Source organism: Salminus brasiliensis, chromosome 25 (genome assembly GCF_030463535.1).
Source record: "Salminus brasiliensis chromosome 25, fSalBra1.hap2, whole genome shotgun sequence".
Classification (NCBI taxonomy): domain Eukaryota; kingdom Metazoa; phylum Chordata; class Actinopteri; order Characiformes; family Bryconidae; genus Salminus; species Salminus brasiliensis.
The window spans coordinates 20866946-20891168 of NC_132902.1; the positions used below are offsets into that span (position 1 = coordinate 20866946).

Consider the following 24223-nt stretch of genomic DNA (forward strand, 5'->3'; position numbering starts at 1 on the left):
AAATGCTGAGACGAAACAAAGCAAAATCAAGCACAAAAAGCATGAGGTAGGCTCTACACACGGTAACAAGAAAGAAGAGAGACTGCACAGAGCGCTGAGTGATTTAAGGAGTCAAGCGCAGCCTAGCCTTGAGAAGAAGAAAGGTAGTGGAGTAAGTGCCCTTCCGTCAGTTTACGAGCTGCCCATTATGCCGTCTGCCTTGTTGGAAATGGTCTCGGTGGTGGGCAGCGGCAGTCGAGCTGCAGGCACATAAAAGAGCTGGCCTGCAGGGCCACAAAGAAAAGGACGAGGGAACCTTGAAGGGAACTTAGGTCATGTGTCGGTACGCCTCACACAGCGATTAAGATGTCAAATCGCCAGTCTTATGAGAGTGCTCCCCCTTCACTTGTGCCGGCTTCTAGGAAAAGGGAGACACTGGAGTGACCTGTTTCTGTGTTCAGCTAGAGCTGGATTTGCTTCTGTTCAGGAGGCAAATGCTTTTGAAATGAGATAACTGACACCTGTCTGAAACCTGTCTGAAACCAGGCATTCCTGTGAGCAAGACATCTCACCCCCATTTGGCTCTCTCTGTAAATGAAATCTGTAAGCATGAAGATTCTTTATAAAGCTTAGTAAGCCTCCATATACAGTGACGTAAAGGTTTGGGCATGCCCGTTCATGGGTAGGCTCCGCCCTTGCTCTAAGTTCGGCAGGATCTCTGAGAGTCCCGATGTTGCAAGACCTGGGCTGACGACGAGGACAACGCTAAAGACAATCTACAGTTTAACTGGCTAACATTGTTCCCATCTCTTTATTTGTCATGATTACATTTACAAAATACTGCCCTCATGTCAACAGAGTCTTCTGGTAGATCTGATCTCCAAGAGACTTTCAGGACAATTTAGCAGAGGTTTGTTTGGAGAAAAAAACGGTGCAGGATTTCATGAAAAGTACACCTTTCCAACTGTTAAGCACGAACATGATTTGGGCTTGCATTGCAGCCAGTGGGCGGGGACATTTCACTGCTTCACGGATTCAATTAAATACCAGCAAATTCTGGAAGCAATTGTCACAAACTTCACACATCTGTAAAGGCTTCTACTGCAGGACAATGATCCTAGACACACCTCAAAATCCACAATGGACTACTTTAAGAGGTGCACGCTGAAGGTTTTGCCGTGGCCTCACTGTTCCCCTAACTAAACATCATCGCAAATCTACGGATAGACTTCAAAAGAGCAGTGCGATCCATGATCCAAGAATCTTACAGAACTAGAAGCCTTTTACAAGGAAGAACAGGTGAAAAACCCCTAAAAAAGAACTGAAAGATCTCTCTCAGATAGATCTACAGATCATGCAGGGTGTCCAGACATTTGCCTGGGCCCTTTTGTATTAAAGAAATGTGTCATTTTTTTAACCTCATGGCTTTTGGAAATCAGGTCATGTTTTACTCGCAGATAGATATTCTGACCTGGGGTGCCTAGTCTTTTGCATGCCACTGTAGTGTATAGGTTTCTAAGAAGACCATCTAAGCTTGTATAGATCCTTAACATTATGCTCCTCACACTCACAAATCTGGTCCCTCAAAAGTGGTTCTTCAATGGCATTCTAAAAGAGAAGGGCAATAAGCAAGAGCCAGCACAATTCCAGCAGGCACTTTAGAACAAGGGACAGTAAAAGAGACATACTGAAGAGCTCCAATGAAGGTGAAGTGGAAAAGTGGATTCAGAAATAGAAACTTGATTAAATTTGGTACTCCCCTCCGCAGCCTACTCTTTGACCTGTCCCCTGCTCCAGCCTGTTTCATGCTTCGGCAAGTCAGCTGCAGTTTTACACAGCCTGCCTTCTCCGGCACCGCTCCACTTCCACATACAGGGCATGAATCTTGCATGCTGCAGCGGCCCATCCTCAGCCGCGGGCCAGTCAGGGGAACGTTTTAGCGTCAAGGACCGTTAGCATCCTGAACCAGTGAGTCACGGACAGCGGCGCGCACCCCGGTCCACCATCACGAACCCAACAGCCCCCGAGCCTGACTGTGGAAGAGCAGCAGCAGCAGCAGCAGCAGCAGCGCAGCAGCAGCGCTGGATACATGTTATTTGGGGCTGATGATCCATTAACATCCACTCCGAAGTCAGCCCTAGGTGAGGAAGCGTCTGGATGGAACTTTTAAGGCATAAATACGAGATGAGCCGTTCGATGCAGATCAACAGTCCTGACAGGGAACGCATGTAGTTTTAGCTCATCTGTTTATCTGTGAAAGGCTGGGAGGGTTGAATAAGCAGGCTGTTATATTACAAAGCAGAGAAAAGTCGCAGGCATACATAAAACTGTGTAGCGGGAATGAGTGCACTCATTCTCTGACAAATAGCTTTTGGTGGATGCTGATATATGTGGTGTTTGGGTCTTGTTTTGTCTGTCTTGTTTTTTCACCCTCCAGTTCTCTGTGTTTTTGTTTAAACAACAAAACCCCTCAAAAATTTATTTGCAAAGTGCAATTTCATGTATATTGCTTCTGAGATTGCTCTGAATTTCTGAATAGGACTTTTGTTTTGCTGCTAGAACTTTTTTAATATTTGACTTTATCTTAAACAGATGAAAAAGTATTTTTATGGCGATTTTTAAGGCAATTTCATGAACCTATTTTGAATAGCGGCATCTAATCAATACAATAATTCTTGGTACAGCTACATTCTGCCGTCTAAACTCTGTTCATACGTCTGTACAATGCAGACCAAACCCCAAGGCGAGTCTGAACATACAGTGTGATCATGCGTTTATAAATGTGCAGTACGGGACGCTCACCTTGCTGTCCACAACAAGGTTGCTGATGCAGCCAGTGAAGTGCTTGTGCTGGAGCTGGGGGTAGATATACGGCAGGTTCTCGTTGACCCCTCCCAGCTGGAGCACCTGGGTCACGTTCAGATGCCTGTGGACAGATCAGACTGGGCTAAAGCGCAAGCCGCTCTCAGCTGTCGGGCCAGTTAATCAGCAGGCCCACTCAATGTGTATTAATACCCACTCAAAACAGAGCACTGCAGATTAGCGGTTATAGAGAGCTCCTCCTCCTAGTGTCGTGGATGCACTCAATCAATCGCCCAACCTTTTAACCCTAATCCCTAATGTAATTATCCAAAAATCAATACGCTATCATGTCAATAGTTTACAAGGAAACATTAAATACTGTATTGATCAGCCGCATCACGCAGGAAAGCACTAATGCACATCGCCCGCTAAGGCTTGGTCCGTTAAGCAGCAATAAGCAATAAGAACGCTGCAGGCTCTCGGCTCTCGGAGCAACGTCTTAATGCCCTTGAGCGAAAGGCCGCAGGTTCCTCCAGGGCCGCTGTAACGTGAAGTTCCTGCCAACACAAAGCACTGCCCACCCCCGCACACCTCAGGCAAAGATGTAAATGAGATATGCTCAATGTACTTTTCCCACCAAGGGATTCTTTCCAAGATCTTTAAGGTCCTGGAGATGTAGCTGCTACTGCTATGTAGGTAAGCAACAGAACACAAATTACATGGCCATGAAGGATCACCACATCCGTGATGTTATCTGCGCTAACACATGACCTCGAGTCTTCTGTTGTTTTTAGAACAGATTGTCCAAGTAAAGAAAAAGAGAAAACCATGGTTCTAAACTGTTTCAGATCTCTGGCAATTTATTCCACCAAAGAAAGAAGTCCCAGCATGCCAGTTGGTTTCACTATTTCGCTGTGGAATCCAAGCCAACCAATAAGCTGGCGGTGGGGTCAACAGGTTTGGAACAGGTTTGGAAACTGACCAACTAATGTTGCAATTCCTCACGGCAGTCATAAATTTAACCAAAGAATGAGCTGCAAGTCAAATATTTTCTACTCCATCCATCTTTCTATTTTCATATTTGTTCAACTACATCCTTAGAAAAAGGAAAACTAGAAGCCGTTTACAAAGAACAACGGGTGAAAATCCCCTAAACAACAACTGTAATATCTCTTTTTGAAAGATCTCCAGACCACGCAGGGTTCCCAGACATTTGCCTGGGCCCTTTTCTATAAAAAAAAATGTGTCATTTTTAACCTTATAGCTTTTGGAAATCAGGCCAGTTATTAACAATAACAGGTATTCTATGGGGTGCCTAATCCTTTGCCTGCCACTGTAGTGCATAAATTTCTAGGAAGACCTCTAAACTTGTACAGATTTTTAAAATTGGGTAAATGTTCTCAGCCCTTCACGCTCACCAATCTGTTTCACACATGGTTCCTTAGTGCCTTGTCAGTGGTTATTCTATAGCTTTCTATAGCAGAACCCTTTGTGGCACATCCTTAGAAAAAGGGTTCCTTGGAGAGTGTTACTTCAACCCTGGCCCTGGAGGCACAAATAGGAAAACAGAAAGATAATATTCGACTTGCAGCTCATTCTTTGGTCAAATCCATAAGAAGAATTGCAGCATTAATTGGTCAGTTTCAAAACCTGTTCCAAACCTGTTGACCCCATAGCCAACTTCTTCCAGATTTAACTGGATCAAATCATTAGTAGACCCTTTCAGAGTTGCAAGGTAGTGTTAACATGTGCAGGGTGCCTCCAGGACCAGATTTGAGAAACTCTGTGACACAGTCATAAGTGTCTGAAAGTCCACAGATCTAGTGTCTAGTAAAAGACCTGACAAAATAAGAGACACCTGATTTCAATCTGGAAATTCATTTTCGTTGTTATGATGCAAAAAAGAGAACTAGAGGCAAATAATTAAACATCTCGAATGAGCATAAAATAAATGTAATAATATGTAAATAACTATCTACACTGTATGGACAAGTATTGGGACACATCTCCAAATCATTGAATTCAGGTATATCATTCAGTCCCATTGCCACATGTGTCTAAAATCAAGCACCTAGCCCTGCAGTCTGCCTTTACACATATTTTTGAAATTTTTTACTATTTGCACAATCTGAATCGAGCAATTTAGATTGTATCAGACATTATTTATCAATGGACCAATAGGAATGCTCTGAAATCTGTTTTCCATTGACTTCCATTGATAGCTAAGAAGGTTTTTTTTCCTGCTCTTGTGAAGCTGCCATTCTGGAGACAAGATTTTTGTGTGACAGTGACAATATATACAGTTTGGACACACCTGGTTGAACACACAGGTATCCACTGTAGTTAGGATGTTGTGGCTGGGGGGATTTGAAGTAGGCTCAGGTTGGCCTAAAAAAGCTGAACTGAAAGGATGTGATTTGGTCATATAGGCTATTAAGGCTATTTATTGGTCTGTTGCTAAATGAGTAAACATGCACGTATAAATGTAAATAAACATTATCTGTAGCTGCAGAGGTATTTCCACCCTCACACATACACACTGCCACAGTCCTAAAACTTAGGCCTACTTGAAGCTCCCCTTCACCACCACAACAACAAAAAAGGACACTCTAGCATTTGGATGAAATGTTTTAAGATGGTGATCAGCACACATTCAACCAGGTGTGTCCAAACAATAGTCCAAACACAATGCAAATAATAACCAGTGAGTGTCACTCCACAGCAAAGGCTGAATTAATTACAGGAGTCGTGCAGGTGGAGCAACAAACTGTGTGTATTTAGATGGATGAGGGAAGAACAGTGTTGTTTAATCTGATAGCTACAGGAAAGAAAGACTGGCAGGAGGAGCCTGGTACTCTTTGTGTTCCACTGCTGATAAAGCAAATTAACCAGTCTGAATGGAGGAGAAACATCTGTAAATCTCCCATCATTCACACACAGGTACGGCACACCATCACTGCATATTTGGGTTTGGAGCTTTTTGCTGGGTCAGTTGGGTAATGCTCCGGCTCATAAGATAATATCAGCAATACATACACCACACTCTTAAAAGTAAAGGTGCTTCAAATGGTTGTTTAAGTGGTGCCCCAGAAGAACCATAAACAATGGTTCCACATAGAGAGAACCTTGTCTGTAAAAAAACAAAAATGTGTAGGTTTACTGTGCAGTTTTAACTTGTACATTTAAGTAAAGGTTCTTCACAATCACACCTATTCCAGGCTTGGTCCTTATGGGGCAAAAGGGTTCTTCTATATTAAACCACCATTTGAAGAACCTCAAAAGATTCTTTACGCTCACACATCTCTGGTATTTTTGATTCTTTATGAGATCAGAAGTGGTTCTTCTTTAACATCCATCAAAGAACCAATTGGATCACCTTGAGAACTTCAAAAGGTTCTCCACTCTCACAAATCTCAATTACAAACATGGTTCTTTATGGAACCAAAAGTGGTTCTTCTATGACACCCCTTAAAGAACCATTAGAAGCACCTTCAGACCTTCAAAAGGTTGTTCATGCTCACACATTTAATGACAAACATGGTTCTTTATGGAACCAGATATGGTTCCTCCACACATCTTTTAAGAAACCATCTGAAGCACCTTGAGACATTCAAAAGGTTCTCCACTCTCACACATCTCAATTACAAACATGGTTCTTTATGAAACCAAAAGTGGTTCTTCTATGACACCCCTTAAAGAACCATTAGAAGCACCTTCAGACCTTTAAAAGGTTATTCATGCTTAAACATCTCTTGCATTCATGATTTTTTGTGGGACCAACAGTTGTTCTCTTATGGCAATCACTCAAAGAACCCTTTGAAGCACCTTCAGAACTTTAAAAGGTTCTTCACACAAAATCTCTTGCAGTAATGGTTCTTACAGCCATGCTTCTTTATGAAAAAAATGGTTCTCCTATGGCAACCATCAAACCACCCTCTGAAGCACCTTTATTTTTAAAAGTGTAGGTGGCAAACCTGAGCATGAGCTTATTTTACCTGTCCAGATTTGGTGTCACGCCAGTCACCTCGCAGGACGTGTGGTCCTCGGTGGTCAGCCAGCTACCCACTCCCTCCATCTCCATAACCGCTGCTCCGGCACAACGATCCAAGGTGAAGCGTACTTCCTATGAAAGATAACACACATGCTCGCTGTATGCCACCACACTCAGCTTAAGCACACTGGAAAGTTTCAATCTACACTTGACCAGGGGCTCATTCCCTTTCCATCCACTCTGCTCTTCAGTGAGGAACTCTAAAGCCCATCTATACCTACGATCCCGGCACTCAACCTGAAGACGTTCAGCTCCCTTCTGCTCCTAAAGGACAATGAGTCACCACCTGAGTGCTCCTCATTCTGATGCACCTACGCACAGCTTAAAAAAATGCCATTAAGAGACGTGAAGCCTTTTTACACGCTGTAGCTGCTTTTGCGCCTCTGTCTGTCAGATTGTATGAGCCACAACACAATTAAACTCGCTGCATGTCAAATAGACAGAGGCAAGACTCTGCAATATTCCTCAAGCAGCCAGCGGGCTGCTCATATGCTGTTTGGGTTGGAAAGTGAATATTATGAATTGTAATTCGGAAGTGACCCCCGGGTGCTTTCTCCAGCGTAGGTTTGGATGGAGACACTGCAGCATAGTTGACTGGGACATGCAGCACTGCAGGAGACAGCGAAAATGGACACATTCACTCGGAGGGCAGACTTTTAGTGCACATCTGCCCTCATCAGGTGGAGTGGTTGGACCAGAGGGATAAAGGTGAAAGGGTCAGACTATGTAGAGGGCGAGTGCTCTCTGAGCATTGCAATCAGGGGTGGGATAGGGGGAGTGTGAGTTTGCTTGGGGGGGGTGTTGTGGCCTGGCGGGGGCCCTGGTGCCACCCACACACGCCCACCTTGCTGTTGCTCCTCACGTCCAGTCTGTGCCACCGTCTGTCCGCCACATCCACGTTGCCCGGCAACTGCAGGACCAGAGTGCCTGAGCCGTGGTTTATCTTCAGGGTGGGAGTACCATCGATCAGCTCTGAGAGAGAGAGAGACACAGAGAGACAAAGAGAGAGAGAGGGAGATAAAGTAAGATCTATGTAAGTCTTCATAGATTAGTCCAAGCTAACTGGAATCAGACACAAGTATACAGGGACTGTTCAACTGACCACCACTACCACACTGATCCTTACTGGCCCCCACTGTTAAGAAGTTTGTTTATTTCTTCTTCTTCTTTAACTACTACTTCTATTACTTCTTCTTCTTCTGTATTCACTCTACAACTCTCTGTAATGCTGCCATACATTGTTACTACGCCCTAGTAAAATAATGCATATAATTATATTTAAAAAAGAGGTTCGTCTAAGTATGTGGTAAACATACCTTATTTAAAATATGTTAAAAATACATTCATCTTAGGCTTTCATCAGATGCTTTCAAGCAAACTTTGATCACACTTTAAGTACCTTTCTATAAAGTTTACTTTTAGTTACAATTTATTTGCTTTAGTTTCATTTTAATTTAATATAATTCTTAAATACTTGTATTTAAGAAAATAGACTAAATTAAAATACTACTACTACAGTAATTCACTTACAGCACACCTTTAATCTCACATAAAATTATGTAAGTATACCGTAATCCCTACAGTTGTTTGTACCCAAATAAATGGCCTGTTGTAAAACTGGATCTATCCCACTTATTATTAAGCACACAAAAATAAATTGATGTTAGATTTGTTACATTTCTCCCATATTGGAGTTTCTCACCAAGTCCAGTAACTGAATCAGCTGTGCTGGTTGAAAAATACACAGTGGGTTAGTTTGTGGTACACAACCCATTTGAGTAAAACTTACAACTGTTCCACGGCTCCAGGGACCACCTACTTGCATACTGAGCATGTCTTGCCCCCCACTCACCACATGTATGTAGTCATCCCTCCTAGGCTACATTGCCCATATGTGTGCACTTGAAATCTATATAGTGCTGTAGCTGCCTGGCCTTAGTGTTGTCTAGAGTTCAGGGTTCCCAATTGACAATATATATTTCTTATGAATCTCTTCCCAAATGCCAGTGCTGTATTCCACCAGTATTGCTCTCTTCTCAATATGGAATGAGCAGCCCTAAAAGTGGGTCAGGTTTATGCCAGCATACCCCTGACCACTACATAAGGCTTAAATGACTCTGCCCTCTGAGTCTGAGCAACCCGAAGAGCTAAATCTAAAGCTACAATCTACAATCTAAACCTGGTGAGCTAAAGCTCGCCCCACACGCCCTGTCATCACTCACATCCAGGGTCCGTCACCTCTTCGCTTCACTGCGGAATTTCGCGGCTGGGTCCAAGGAGGGATAGGTGGTCCAGATGCAGCACTGTAGCCAGGGTGATCTGCTAACCAATGACCACCCATACCCCACCGTACAGCATATATTTTGTAGTGGGCCACAAAGCGGAGAGGTGGCAGGCAGTCGGAGTGTTTTATCAAAATTTGCTTTGTGTTTTCTATTGAAACTTTGCTGAATGATTCACTGAACACCCAAGTTTAATATTATATAAGACAATTCAGTATATCAAACAGTATATCAAACAGTATTCCCAGAGGCTTTAAGTCAATTAATTAAACTAGACATGCCTTCATAGTATGTCATGGTATATTATAATGTGTTTTTCATACTTTTGTGTTATCATCTAATAATTAAAAGTGCCCCCATACTGGTGACGTTATAGCCATATTAGCTCACTGAAAGTGGTGCCATTTGTCGTGCTCTGAGGCAAGGCGATAGGATGCCTGGCATGAAGTTTTGATGCCCTGAACCAGCTCTGTACTGTCTCGCAAAAACCTCTTTACAGGAGAAGGAAAAAGCTAATTACCCTTCAATAGACATCAATGTGAAAAGAGTTTATTCCAAGTCTATTTCTTTCTCGAAAGTTTGACACAGCATCTCAGCATCTCATTTCAAATTATGCATTATGTCAAAAAAGAGAAAAATAATTGCTGATGAAATGTATTGTAGCTTAAGTCGGGGGTTAAAAAAAAAGACAAGGCTTCCGAATACTCACATACTTTACAAAGTAACAACCTAAAAAAACATCAAATGTAAAAGCAAGCTTTGTGGGCCTGCATTTATTTCTTTACTGGGGAAACATGTGTGAATCACTGGCTTTTGTACATAGGATCATTAGTGTGGTCTCCATTTCAATGGATCTTCCAATGCCACTAAAGGAAACCACCCTGAGACTGACATCAGAGTAAAAATCAATCAGAGGCACAGACAAAACATTAGCGGCTGGACATATAAAATGTAACCCTAGACCAAATGGGATTTTTAATGTTAGAAACCTCATTAGCACTGCAGTGGCAGGCCAGAGCAGACTGACCATCCATTCCGAGACAACCCAAACAGTCATGTTGGCAGCTGTCTTAGAAGGTTGATAAATAATTGTCTGTTGCTCACCAGTCAAACACCACTGAACCAAACAGCAGATCTTCATTGTTAGAAAAATGGAGAATGGTGAAGACCTCTATGTTTTAAGCCCTATTCAGCCAGGATTACATTTACATGGGGTCCTGGGGTCAATCTCGTTTTCACAGTGGCTCCTCTGTGAGTTTACTTTCAACTGGACTGACCATGCCTGTGTTTTTCTACTTCTGAGAAAATTACAGACTGCATTACCAGCTTTGTTTCGTCTGATAATTTTAGACCAGTCCGGATTCACATCTCTGTATTTTTCCAGGCGGTTGTATCATGTCGAAAAAAAAGGTGTGTCCACTGCCGCTCGTGCTCTGAGTGCTCGTATCAGAATCGAATCGCTAAAGAAAAACTGGAAAATGAAGACACACAGTTTGCATCTTAGCAGCACCACCAGCTGTCTAAAAAGTTAAGCTTCACCTCTTCTAATCTGGGAAAACACCAGTTTAGTCCAGGGGAGCATCTGAAGTGTACTCTGAGATTTTTGGCAAAAAGTAAGCCAACTCTGTCCGAAATGATGCCATTATCGATGGCATCCCTTAGCAAAAAAAAACAAGCTAAACAGTGGAATCAGTGAGCCGGTGTTCTGGTCACTATGGTAACCAGTAAAGCGTGGGCTGAGTTTCACTGGGTGCGCAGCTGCATGTGGAAAAGTCTGTTCAAAGTCATGGCCAACTGCCCGAACATCATCAAACACGAGCAAACACGAATTCAGCATGTCAAATTGGACCAAACATTTCCGGACAAACATGGACAAACACAAACAGCCGTGGCAAACTGACCCAACACTTCGTCCAGTCGGTGTGCTCAACTCTAAAATATGAGGTTCCTCAGTATAGGGTTATACAAAGGTTATATACAGAATTTGAATGCTCACTTCCCTATGATGGAGAAACTCTAGCACCATAAAGGGTTTCACTATTGTTACTCAAAGAGTCAAAGAACCCATTTTCAATACTACACAGAACTCAGTTGGCAAAAATGAGGCCTGCACATGTCTTAACTTAACTTCAGAAGTGTTACGAACCAGTATAAAGAGGTGAATACACTGGCCTGATCTCCAGAGTATGATTATTACAAGATCCATCCTGCTGCTAAGACTCAAGATTAGAAAGGACAGGGTCTCATTTGCTCTACAATAGATAACAGGAGAATGTGGTGTATTGGGGGGAAGTACTACAGATAGATGAGATGAAGAGTTTAGGGTTTATCAGGGTCAAGAGTGCAATGTTCTTGACGTGGCAAGTCAATTACACACCCTGCAAACTTTTAGTATTTTAATTAAAAAAGATATGACGACTGAAGGCAAAAGGCCTTAAAAAAAGCAGGAACAGGAGTTGATAAACAGACCTTTCACAGCATAACCAGAGAAGGTCGAGGACATCAATTGTGAGGGACCTGTAACCACGTAATAAACCTGATCATTTTTGGCCATTATGGTCCAGCCACTGTATGGATTTGTTAAATTTCAATCTGAAAGAGGCCTCAGCTCTCTGAGAATACAATTGGCATGAAGGTTTTGAGGTCGGTGGCATGTGTCAAATTGGCGTCTATATCAATGCCTGGCCCTGGGATGGCTTTCACTGCCCTTGTGTATGGGCAAACAGTGGGCACCCAACAATCCAGTTCAGTCCGGACCCTCCTCAGACCGCTGTCGGCAGGTAGTCAAAGCTGCTTTTTTGGAGCCTTGCTGTTTTGGGAATGCTCCAAACCAGAAGCCTGGTAATACCAGTTTGGATCTTGTCGAAGTTGTTCAGATCTTTACGCCTGCCCATTCTCCTAGACCCAACATGTCCTCTCTCAGAACTGGCTAACATTTCTTCACATATTCTGTTGAGAACAGTGGTCGCTGGATTATTGCTTGCAGGGTTGTGGGGTTAATACCCGGGTCTTGAGCAAGACGTTTGACGCTCTAAGCTCCGGGGGAGCTGTAACAGGGCCGACCCTACATTCAGACCTCTGCTTTCCAAGCTGAGATATACAAAGGGAAGAATTTCAATGGACTTTACACGTGCATAACATCAGTTATGCAAAAACCTTGTATTTCCAAAATGCCAAATTGACAGGCGAGATATAAAAAAAACATCTAAATTATTAATTGAAGTCAATGTAAAAAGATTAGAAGTCATTTTGGAGCATTTCTATTGGTCCATTCATAATGTCATTCAATAAAAACAACAACTGCCAGATTCACTTTATGTCGAAAACTGGAGCAAAAACAAACAATATATGTCCAAATGTTTGTGGACACGCCTCCTAGTAAATGCATTTACCTACTTTCAATTGCGCCCATCAAACAAATGTGCTAATCCACACACACACACAGCTTTTCTAGTCCCTGTAGAGAAGTATTGCTACAAGAATAGAATTTTCTGGGGCAGATAAACATGAACCTATAGGTTAGGGGGGTATAAAGCACCCCAGCATTGAGCTGTGGACCAGAATGATTGCTGGAATGATGGGTGGTACTCCATCCAATAATTTTGGGATGAGTTAGAGAGTTGGGAATGAGGTGGGGTTGGAGTGGCACAATGGATAATGCCTCTACCGGCCAATGAGGCACACCATGTGGGAGACTGGGGTTTGATTCCTTGTCTGGGTGACTATACTATACTATACTGTGCTACACCAATATGGGTCCCTCCTAACACTTCATTGGCCCACTTTTATAATGTGCTCAACCACTCTGGATAAGAGTGTCAGCTAAATATCATAGTAATGTAAATGTGGGTTGATGATCATCCAATATCCTGACTTCACAGCAATGTTTTAAGAGGAAATCTTTCCCTGGACAGTAGAAACAGTTACTCCAACAAAAGCAGGATAAACTCCTTTTGAATACCCTTGATTTCAGAAGAAGCGTTTGTAATTATGATGATATCATCCTCCAGCATATGAGAACAAACATATTAAGGAAAGTTTGCTTTTGTCTGAGCTAGTCGATTGGCAAATTAAAAATTAATGAAGCAACATAAAGGCTTTAAACTGTCAGGCAGGGTGCTCTGTGTGCTAGAGTTTGTGCCTCTTAGTGTGTCTGCATTAATCAGTTTGGCCTCTGCAGCTACATAGCTATACCCTCTTCACTCACAATACTGACTACAACCCAATCTCACTCTCAAAGTCTTGGTCTCTGTCTCTCTTTCACTCATGGTTTCCTTTCAGTCTCTCTGGTTTCTCTCTCTCGGATGTTTCACAGTCACTTGTTTTCTGTTTCGGGTCGCCAGTCGGCCTGCGGCTCTGCCGTGAGAGCTGAAGTGGAGCTGAAAGCACTTGTCGGGGAGTAATCCTTCTGTATCCAATATATGTGGCATGGCACTGCACGGTGGCAGGGGTCATCCAAACCATGATTAAGCCATCAGGACAAGTGGCCTGTGCTAAAAACTCCTGTCTTCATTAACTCGTTCAATCACTGCCTTGCGGTGAAACTCGCAGAGCTAATTCCCTCCCATTGGAATCACAGCCCAGCGTCTTGCATCAGAATCAGGGCTAATTGACTTATAGAGCTTGTCCCTGGGCCATCACTGCTGTCAGTCTGTTATCTCCTTACTTTCATAACTCACTTTATCTCACATATTTACCTAACTGTCTTTGATGGACGATTACTTACTCTGCCTCCCACCCCACCCCACCCCCTTTAACACTATGATTTGTACTTGTATCTGGTACGGATGGGTGTATAGATACTGCAGTATTATGGTCATTGTCCATCCGGATTTGAGTGGATTGTGAAAAGTGGCCTTCCAAAAGGAACATACAGCCAGACCCGCATACTAGTCTACAGTCAACCATAGAGGGCTACTCGCCTCTGGCAACACCTCTGGCATCTACACTGTAAGAGACGGACAAAGTCTTGGTAATACAGGACTACAGGTAGAAGAGAACGGGGTTGTACTTGGAGTTAAGCCCTGCTACTTCTGATTTCGCTTAACCACATAAAAAAAAGCCCAGGAACATGTCCAGGACCCACTGTGGGTCCAGATATAGCTAGGCAAGCAGAAATTTACATTGATGGCATTAATCTGATGCTCTTATCTAGTGCGACTTGTGTAGCCACAACAGTTCTGACACTGCAAGGCACTCTGACCCCACAAGACCTCTAAAAGGTTCCTGTGGTATTGGCCAGCAAGACGTTAGCAGCAGACCGAGTCCTGTTGTGAGGTTGTAAGTTGTGAGGTAGGGCCTCCATGGATCACATTCATTTTTTTTACCATTTCTGGTAGGTACTGACCACTGCATACCAGGAACACCCCACAAGACCTGAGGTTTTGCCTGATGTTCTTTTACATAGGGAAGTATTTGAAGTTATGAAACATGTCTGAAGCCCCTTCTTCCTAATCTAGCATCATATAAATTCCATCTTTACCTTGTTCATGTGTCCATGTCAGACCCTCCACCACCCCCTTACCTCCCTTTTAACCCTGTCATCTATCATTCCTAGCTCCACATATCAGAAGGGGGACTGGCTTCCTACCACAAAGCCGAAGGCACGGTCTGAACTAGCAAAATAACAGTTTACCACAGCGCCAACAACCCCCTGGACTAAGTGATAGCCAAGAAATTATATAAAATGGCCACTACAACAGGGAGCGATGGTGGCCCAGAGAGGTTGAGGGTGGCCAAGGAGATTTCAATGGAATTCCAATGCCTCTCATAAAACACTATGTGAAGGTAATAATAAAAAAATAATGTAAAATATATGACCATTTTTTATTTCTTTATAGCTGATACAACTTTATGCCCTAAGGTTCAAAGTTACTCCTGAAATTCTGAAATTCCATCTCAGCAACATCACCATAAAATGGTCCAATAAGATAAATATGCTGAAATGGGGACAAGGCTACTGAAGTGGGGGTTTTGTCCATAAGCCCTATAGATTCGATATTGGTCAGACAAGAGAAATCTGAATGCCTGAAAGGCTTCTGTTACTTACTAAACCATTGCAATGCCTAAAATGCCATTTTGCTGGTCATACATTCGGTGAATGGGTACTTTAGAACTGTGGGATTACCGTGGAGGAAAAACAGTGGGGTAAGTCTAGGTCTTGTTACCAGGACAGCTCTCAGGCTAGAGGAGACATGAATAATAATGCATAATAATGCAATAGCATTAGGTTACAGCCCTATAGCAGATTGGGTTTGTCTGGTGAGACAGTTAGAGGTAGAGGAGAATCTAATAGGCGGATCCGCAGCGGCGCCCGAGCAGAGTGGAATTCCCTGGAGGTGAGAATCTGCCAGCTTGGTTTGTTGACTTGTTGTGTGAAGTCAGGGCTTTGTGAATGGACTATGAGGAGAGGGAGCTAGTCTCAGCTTATCGTTTGAGGTTAAGTGACCTTTGATGTTGTGTATCCTTTCGTTTTGTTCAGTTTATTTCTTTTTCTCGGATCCTTTAAATGTCCGGGTAAGTGTGCCGGCAGCCACTGAGGATCAGTAATGCTGAACACCCAGAGGAGGAGCCATTTCAAAGGGGAACCCCTGAGAACAGTGGGTCTTACACACACACACGCACTCATTCAGACTCCCTCACATACATACACACAAAACACACACACTTTCTTTGTGTGAAAGTGCTCCCACAGCCGTTGTACCTGCCCCACTCCTGACCCTGCACTAACTGAGTTTAGGGCATTTCCTGTTAGGGCTGATGTGACATTTAGGGACGAGCAGAGATAGGCAAGAGTAGTGAAAGGGAAAGCAGGGAGGAAATTCAGACAGACAGAAAGACTGATAGAACAAAGAGAAGTAAAATAAAAAGAGAAGGAAAAGAGAAAGTAAGAAAGAAAGAAAAATAGAAATAATAATAAAAAAGAATAAATAAATAAATAAATAAATAAATAAATAAATAAAAGCTACAGAAAAAATAAGCAAAAAAAAAAATACATAAAGAAAGAAAACTACAAAGAAAGAAAGAAAGAAAATAAAATAAAAGTAATGAATAACAGAAAATAACAGAATGAAAAAAGGATGGAAAAAATAATCAGGAAAGAAAAACGATGAGATAGAAAGAAAGAAAGAAAGTAAAAAAAATAAAGAATAAAGAAAGAAAGAACAAAAGAAAGAAAATAAAAAAATAGAAATTGATGGAAAGAAAAATTAAACAAATAAAAGCTAAAGAAAAAAATAATCTAAGAAATAAAGATAAATAGAAGAAAAGTAGAAAAAAGAAAGAAAAAAACATAATAAATAAAAAATAAACAATTAAAGAAATAAAGAAAGAAAAAAGAAAGAAATAAAGTTAGAAGGGATATTAGAGAAGGTGAGAAAGACATCTTTCTATCATAAGTACTGTTTATTTAAATCAAAAGTATTGGGACACCTTCCTTCCAATATCAAGGGTTTTAAAAATAGAGTACAGTTTTAAGAGAATAGTCTCTACTGTCCAGGGAAGGCTTTCTACTAGATTCAGCGACTACAGTGTTAGTGAGGTCAGGATGTTGGATGATCACCATCCCACCTCATTCTTAACTCCCTAACTCATCCCAAAAGTATTAGATAAAGCACCAACCATCATTCTAAATGACACTGCTCCACAGCTCAATGCTTGGCGGGGGTTGTTGGGGCTTTATACCCCTTCTAGCCCAAGCCTGCTCCAGAGAGTTCTGTTCTAATGGCAAAACTTCTCTATAGGGACTAGACAAGATGTGTGTGTGTGTGTGTGTGTGTGTGTGGTGTGTGTGTGCATTTGCACACCTGTGTCAGCCATGCGTGCAACTTAGCTGCATCTTGACAAATTATACATCAAAAAAATGTATGTGGACCTCTGCATAACTGGATACTACAGAGACTATGGGTCACTCTGGTCGTTACACTCTTTGTTTATGAGTGTGTGTGTGAGCGTGTGTGTTTGTATGGCCCCCCTGCGGCTTTGCTGCTAACAGTCCTGTGCTGGAAACAGCTGTATACGTCCTCTGCTCTACTGCTACACGCTTTTGCACTTAGCCACGCTTTGCAGCACTCATGCTGAATCGCCACGACTTTCCTCTCCTCATCCCTAATTCATGCCGCCTCCCCTCGACATCGCTGCACATTAATCCCTGTGTCAGCTCGGGGAGGGGGGTAGAGGGGGTGGAGGGGCACTTTGACCCCCTCCTGCCTCCCCAAAAGTATTTCCTCTCTTAAACATGAAAAATGGCCTCTTTCACTAGGCCCCATGGGACGGCTAGAGCAAACAGACGGCATATGGGCTCAGCAAATAGCATTACGAATCACTCAGCATATACAAATCAGCACCACATCAGGGGGCAAAGTGTGTGTAGAAGTGTGTGTGTGTATGTAGAAGTGTGTGTGTGTGTGTGTTCTAGACGGTTTGTCATCAGCTGGCATGGAGCTTACCCTCCCCTGCTCGGGAAATGGGCCCGAAACGCTGCAAGTTGAAAGCGATATCTGAAACCCAGCGTAGCAGTAAAAGTCTGGAAGGGTCGGCTGTGAAGCAGGTTTCTGCAAATTGACCGTAATGCGCGTGTCACACTCGGCTTGTAACTGTATATCCCCCCACTGCTTTCATCTGCCAGACGTTTTCCTCCAAATATCTCTCCGTGTGTGTTTGCGAGTGAGCGCCTCACAGGAGACTCTTCAAACTCATCCGTAAAACTGTCTGCATCCTCCCTTTCTCGCGGGTCCATTGGCCCTAATGAATACATCGCACACGCAGAGACAGGCTCTAATTTAGAAAAATTGGCCAGATTGAAAAATGAAGGAATCTAAGAGACCATTATTCACAAAAAAACAAGCTGGAGTCATAACTTGATTTATGCTTCACATTACGTTTTAGTATCACAAAATTAACCTCACATTTAATCAATCTATAGGCAAATTAAAAGTCTTGGATAACTGTTGTGAATAATGAGATGGAAACAAGTTAAAAGGTTCTCATTTATACTTGCAGCTCCTGGAAAACTTCAACACTACCCCGGAACAAGAGATGAACACACACTACATGTCCAAATGTTTGTGGACACCCCATTCAAATTAATGCATTCAGCAATGTTATGTTGCACCCTAAAGCATTTAGCTAAGACAGGTATACTAATACACACAGCTTACCTATCTAGTCCCTGGCGTCATGCCTAATACCAGGCTTGGGCTATAGAGGGGCATAAAGCCCCCAGCACTGAGCTGTAGAGCAGTGGAACTGTGTTCTCTCGATTATAGTTGATGCTCCATCTAAAACTGATGGAATGGGTAGGTGAGCTGGGGATTAGACAGTGTGGGGTGGTGATCAGCCAACATCTGGACCTCACTAACGCTTTTGTCACTGAATGCAGTCAAATCCTCACAGCAATGCTCCTCCAAAATCCTCCAAAAGCTTTTCCTGAGCAGTAGATGCAGCAGGATAAACTCACATTAAGTGATGTTTTAACACCCTTGATTTAAAAAAAATATATATGAATATGCAGGTGTCCCAATACGTTTGGCATATAGTGTATTAAGGGATAGAGATGGCATTAACAGTCATTTTCAGAAGTCTGCATTGGTTGAAATGAAAGCTTCAGTGAAAGCTATACTAGAGGACTCTAATGCTACATCACCTGCTTGCATGCCTACATTGCTGTTTTCAGAAGCAGACGTTCTGTCTGTTCCCGCCTTCCTCCTTATTGCGACTGGTTTGGCTTCACCTGGTTGTGGCAGGATTTGAGGGTCCAGATGTTACAAGACCTGGGCTAACAACAGGGCTCTTTACTTTTAAGAAATGGAAAGAAGGTTTAGGGCCCAACAGTGGCAGCTTGCTGATCCAGGCATCGAACCCACAACTCTGTGATCCATAGCCTGATGCTCTAACCACTGAGCCACCACTACCCCAGTTTGACCCCACCTGCCACTGTTGCGTAGCTGCCCACTGGGCTTACATCCAGAATTACGAGGCTATGTTGACTGGTTGAGATACTCATCTCTGCCTCTTGCCATGTCTAACTGGTGGATGTGTGTGTCTGTCACCTGCCTCTCATCTGTAATTGCTGGATTGATGTGTCCGTCCATTGGTATGTGTAAAAGCTTAAACCAATGAAACTCGTCTTTGCCTCTCGCCATTTATACACTATGTTATTCACACATTCCACTGCTTTTGAGAAGCTGAGACTCTGGTAAACCCGTTTCAAGCACCAAAACAATTCGTCCACATGAGTACAGATATGTTTTCAGCAGAACTATGAAGAATTTCTAAAATCTCAGAATCTCAATTTTGTCAGATTTAGGGTCAGAGTATCTTCTCACACAGTACTTGGGGTCATTAAAGAGGGAGCTGAGATTGTTCTGAACATTTTGATATAAAACATGAGGGTACTATCCTATATGCAAGCACCTTTAAAGGTGGATTTAGGAAGATATGTAAGATGACAAGGTGAGATGCCTCTCCCACCAATGACAAAGGTGTGCAGTAAAGACTGGTGGGTCATTCTGAAGGAGTTCATAGATTTTTGATTTTTTGAACAAGGCAGTCATTCACGATTTCATGCCACTCAATGAAAGATTATCTTGATCCCATAGAACACTCAACAAAATCCAAAAGACTGATTCCAGTAATACATTATCGGCATTTAGCTGACGCTCTTATTCAGAGCGACTTACAAGGTTACTCATATTACAGAGGAGGGCATCAAACCCCAGTCTCCCACATGGTGTGGTAGCGCACTGGCAGGTAGTGGTGTTATCTGTTGCGCCACACCAACCACTGTTGTGCCACACCAACACACACCAATAATGTGTGTTCCTGCTGCAATGCACATGTAATCAGATGCAGATGTTTATATGGCTATTACTCTTCTATATAATGGCTTATTTAAAGGATTACCCACCAACTGGATAGCTATTGTATTCATAATGGTCTCAATCAGACCGGTCTATTCCGATTAAGGTGTATTCATGGACATATTCCCTTCCGATTGAGCTGTTTGTCAGATTATTAACAGTTTATCAGGCCGCATGTAAGCGTGGCTGGTAGTTACGCAGATATGTGCTATGCAGAGATTTTGGATGTGTGCATGTTGTGGCCTCTGCGAACCTCTGTAAACTACACTTACTAATGAATCCCTGCACTGCATTGTGACACAGTTATGCAGATGTTCATCTGTACAGAGATACAAATGAGCCTTTACGCTAACTCAGAGGATACAAAGGCTTTTGTATGACGGACACAATGTGAGGGAACGGTGTTATCCACTATGCTCTCCACTGCTGTGCATTTAAACAAAGAGAAACATAAAGTCATTATCAGCACTGCACCCTTCAACACTGGAACTGACACAACACTCATCTGCATTAGTTTCACATCTTGGCCTTGATTAAGAAGCAATCCAAGTGAACCGTCTCGTCACAAAGGGACAATAAATGTCATTTAATTTCATCGCTCATCACTGGTGCCCAAGGCGTGCTTTGACACCGTGGCAATGCTGCAGCACCTCCAAGCCTCAACAAAGCCTTGGGAGACTACTTACCATTCACCGGCTGTCCTTAATCAACCAAATTTAATTTGTCAGTCTAATTTGTCTATTGATTAGACACGCTCACCCTCGTACCCCTCAGAATCTTTGCGCAACCTTGAAAAAGGGACTCTAACCGGAGAGGAGACCTGCGCACAAATATTCTTGCCCTTTTCAACCGATGAGATTAATCGAGAGAAAAGCCAGAGGTCAGGAAGGAAACACGAGTCCAGGCTGGCACTGGAGATTGTGTTGACAGAAAGGAAAAAAGAGAGGGAGGAAAGAAAAAAGACTCCGAAGTAAAGCGAGCGGAATGGTCCGTAACAAATGCCACATGCAGAATTTTTTATGTGATGAAAGGTATGGCTCATATAAGCTCTGTAAATGATGAGCCTGAAGCACATGGTTTGATTCAAAGGCGTGGAGATATAAGCCTTCACGGATGAGCTGAAGAGCCACTTCAGACCCAAGAGGTATTTTTGTTCCTTTTTTAACCGCGCTGAGTTCGTGGTTAGGTTTTCCATGGGAACCTACGTTTTATTCATGGAAAAAAGAATCCTGAACAATCCCTGTAATCATGACATAAAATGGAACCAGCATCCCAGAAACACATGCAGACCATCCATCAAACATCTAAAGGTTTAAGGAACCATCATTTGATCACATTAAAGATTCTTTACACTTCGCATCTCTATTACAAACTAGTCCCTTTATTTTTAAAGAGTGTACCATGCACTGGACTGGCTTGAGAAGTGATGAAGATGCAATAAAACAAAGCTCTGAGAGCTGGTGGTACTGCTGGGAAACGTGTGGAAAAGAACCTGCGGGATGATGGAGTGGCTTGAGGAGTGATTAAGATCAATCAGATGATGTCATGGCAAAGCAATAAAGATGCCTAAACTGCATTGGGAGCTGATGGGACTGTGCTGGAAAATGTGCGGAGAAGGACCTGTGGGAAGAACGGAGTGATCTGAAGAGTGATGAAGATCAGGTGGTGCAATGTGCACCTGTGGGAAATATGTGGAAGAAGAACCTGTGGAAAATGTGTGGAGAATAACCAGTGGGAGATGTGTGAAGAATAACCAGTGGGACATGTGTGAAGGAGAACCTGCAGAATAATGGCTTGAGGAGTGATTCATATCAATCAGGTGATGTCATCGCAACACAATAACCAGACCTAAACAGCATTCGTGGGACTGTGCTGAAAAACGTGTGGAGAAGGACCTGTGGGAAGACAGAGTGGTTTGAAGAGTGATGAAGATCAGGTGGTGTAATGGAAGCACAACAAACAGATCTAAACAGCATTGAGAGCTGATGGGACTGTGCTGGAAAATGTGCAGAGAACAACCTGTGGGACATGCATGGAGAACAACCTGTGGGACATGCATGGAGAAGAACCTGTGGGAAATGCGTGGAGAACAACCAGTGGGACATGCGTAAAGAACAACCAGTGGGAGATGCGTGGAGAACAACCTGTGGGACATGCATGGAGAAGAACCTGTGGGAAATGCGTGGAGAACAACCAGTGGGAGATGCATGGAGAACAACCTGTGGGACATGTGTGGAGAAGAACCTGTGGGACATGCATGGAGAAGAACCTGTGGGACATGCATGGAGAACAACCAGTGGGACATGCGTTGAGAACAACCTGTGGGACATGCATGGAGAACAACCAGTGGGAGATGCATGGAGAACAACCTGTGGGACATGTGTGGAGAGGAACCAGTGGAACATACATGGAGAACAACCTGTAGGACATGCATGGAAAGGAACCTGTGAAACATGCTTAGAACACAACTCGCCCAGATGATGGAGTGACTTGAGGAGCGATGAAGACCAAGTGATGTCATGGCAACACAACATACAGATCTAAGCGGCAAAGAGAGCTGGGGGGGGGGGCAACCACTACAGGAGGCACGTAGACTGCAGTGAGGGGCATGAGGGAAATAGCTCATTTAAGAAAAGGTTTTAAGAATATGATAAAGCAATGTTTGTCTGTAATCAAGAGCGCAGTGCCTCCAGAATCCGGATAAACACTCTTAGTTGTCTGTTTTTTTCCCATTTGATTTTTGGTGTGTGTAGCATAATTATAAAAACAACCAACCAGCAAACAAACAAACCAAAACAAGAAGCAACAGTTGAGCAATTATTTTGACTGCCAGTGTAAATCCAATTAACAGCATGATTTGCCTGTTAGTAAGTCATGTTTAGGCCACTTTTGGTGTATTTTAAAGGAAAGGCTCAGTAACACATCCGATTTACACTCATAATTTAGCCCAAACATGCTTGTTGTCTGAATTCCACATGTTTAGTTTGCTCTGAAGCTATGAGTCTAACATAGCTAAGAAGTAAAGGAAGCTTATGCCCCAGCTATTGTACAACCTGCCTACCTTAACCATCACTTAATCACCCTTTAGACAGTGTTCAAGCTGTTAGGTGATCTCTAGCAGGCTTGATTATGAGGTGTCTGGCACTATGGGACACCTTGTTATCTATAAACAAGCTCAACCGTACAGCCAAAATTCAAGCTCCAAGAATGGTTTCACTACTGCTTCTACACACTCCTATGCACACTATCTGTCCGAATGTTTGTGGACACCCCTCCTGATGAATGCACAGATATGCAAGTGTCTGAGCATCTGAGAGCGACAGAGAGGAAGAGAGAGCTTCTGTAAACAACAGAGAGGAAGAGAGAGCGTCTGAGAGTGACAGAGAGGAAGAGAGAGCATCTGTGAACAACAGAGAGGAAGAGAGAGTGTCTGAGAGTGACAGAGAGGAAGAGAGAGCACCTGAGAGCGACAGAGAGGAAGAGAGAGCGTCTGAGAGTGACAGAGAGGAAGAGAGAGCGTCTGAGAGTGACAGAGAGGAAGAGAGAGCGTCTGAGAGTGACAGAGAGGAAGAGAGAGCGTCTGAGAGCGACAGAGAGGAAGAGAGAGCGTCTGAGAGTGATAGAGAGGAAGAAAGAGCATCTGTGAACAGAGAGGAAGAGAGAGCGTCTGAGAGTGACAGAGAGGAAGAGAGAGCACCTGAGAGCGACAGAGAGGAAGAGAGAGCTTCTGAGAGTGACAGAGAGGAAGAAAGAGCGTCTGAGAGCGACAGAGAGGAAGAGAGAGCGTCTGAGAGCGACAGAGAGGAAGAGAGAGTGCCTGAGAGCGACAGAGAGGAAGAGAGAGTGCCTGAGAGCGACAGAGAGGAAGAGAGAGCGTCTGAGAGCGACAGAGAGGAAGAGAGAGCGTCCGAGAGCGACAGAGAGGAAGAAAGAGCGTCCGAGAGCGACAGAGAGGAAGAGAGAGCGTCCGAGAGCGACAGAGAGGAAGAGAGAGCGTCTGAGAGCGACAGAGAGGAAGAGAGAGCGTCTGAGAGCGACAGAGAGGAAGAGAGAGCACCTGAGAGCGACAGAGAGGAAGAGAGAGCGTCTGAGAGCGACAGAGAGGAAGAGAGAGCGTCTGAGAGCGACAGAGAGGAAGAGAGAGCGTCTGAGAGTGACAGAGAGGAAGAGAGAGCGTCTGAGAGTGACAGAGAGGAAGAGAGAGCGTCTGTGAACAACAGAGAGGAACAGAGAGGAAGAAAGAGCGTCTA

The 24223-nt window shown here is 43.3% G+C and overlaps 1 protein-coding gene across 2 annotated transcripts in view; it reads right to left on the reverse strand.

Annotated features, from left to right (window-relative positions):
- Positions 1–24223, reverse strand: part of LOC140548220 (neural-cadherin) — a 343076-nt gene that overhangs the window by 52802 nt on the left and 266051 nt on the right. For both annotated transcript variants that reach the window (XM_072671671.1, XM_072671672.1), the window contains exons 24-26: positions 7677–7804; positions 6777–6904; positions 2782–2905 (exon numbers count right to left, since the gene is read on the reverse strand). In XM_072671671.1, the coding sequence (XP_072527772.1) occupies positions 2782–2905; positions 6777–6904; positions 7677–7804 (380 nt within the window). The remainder of the gene's footprint in view (positions 1–2781; positions 2906–6776; positions 6905–7676; positions 7805–24223) is intronic.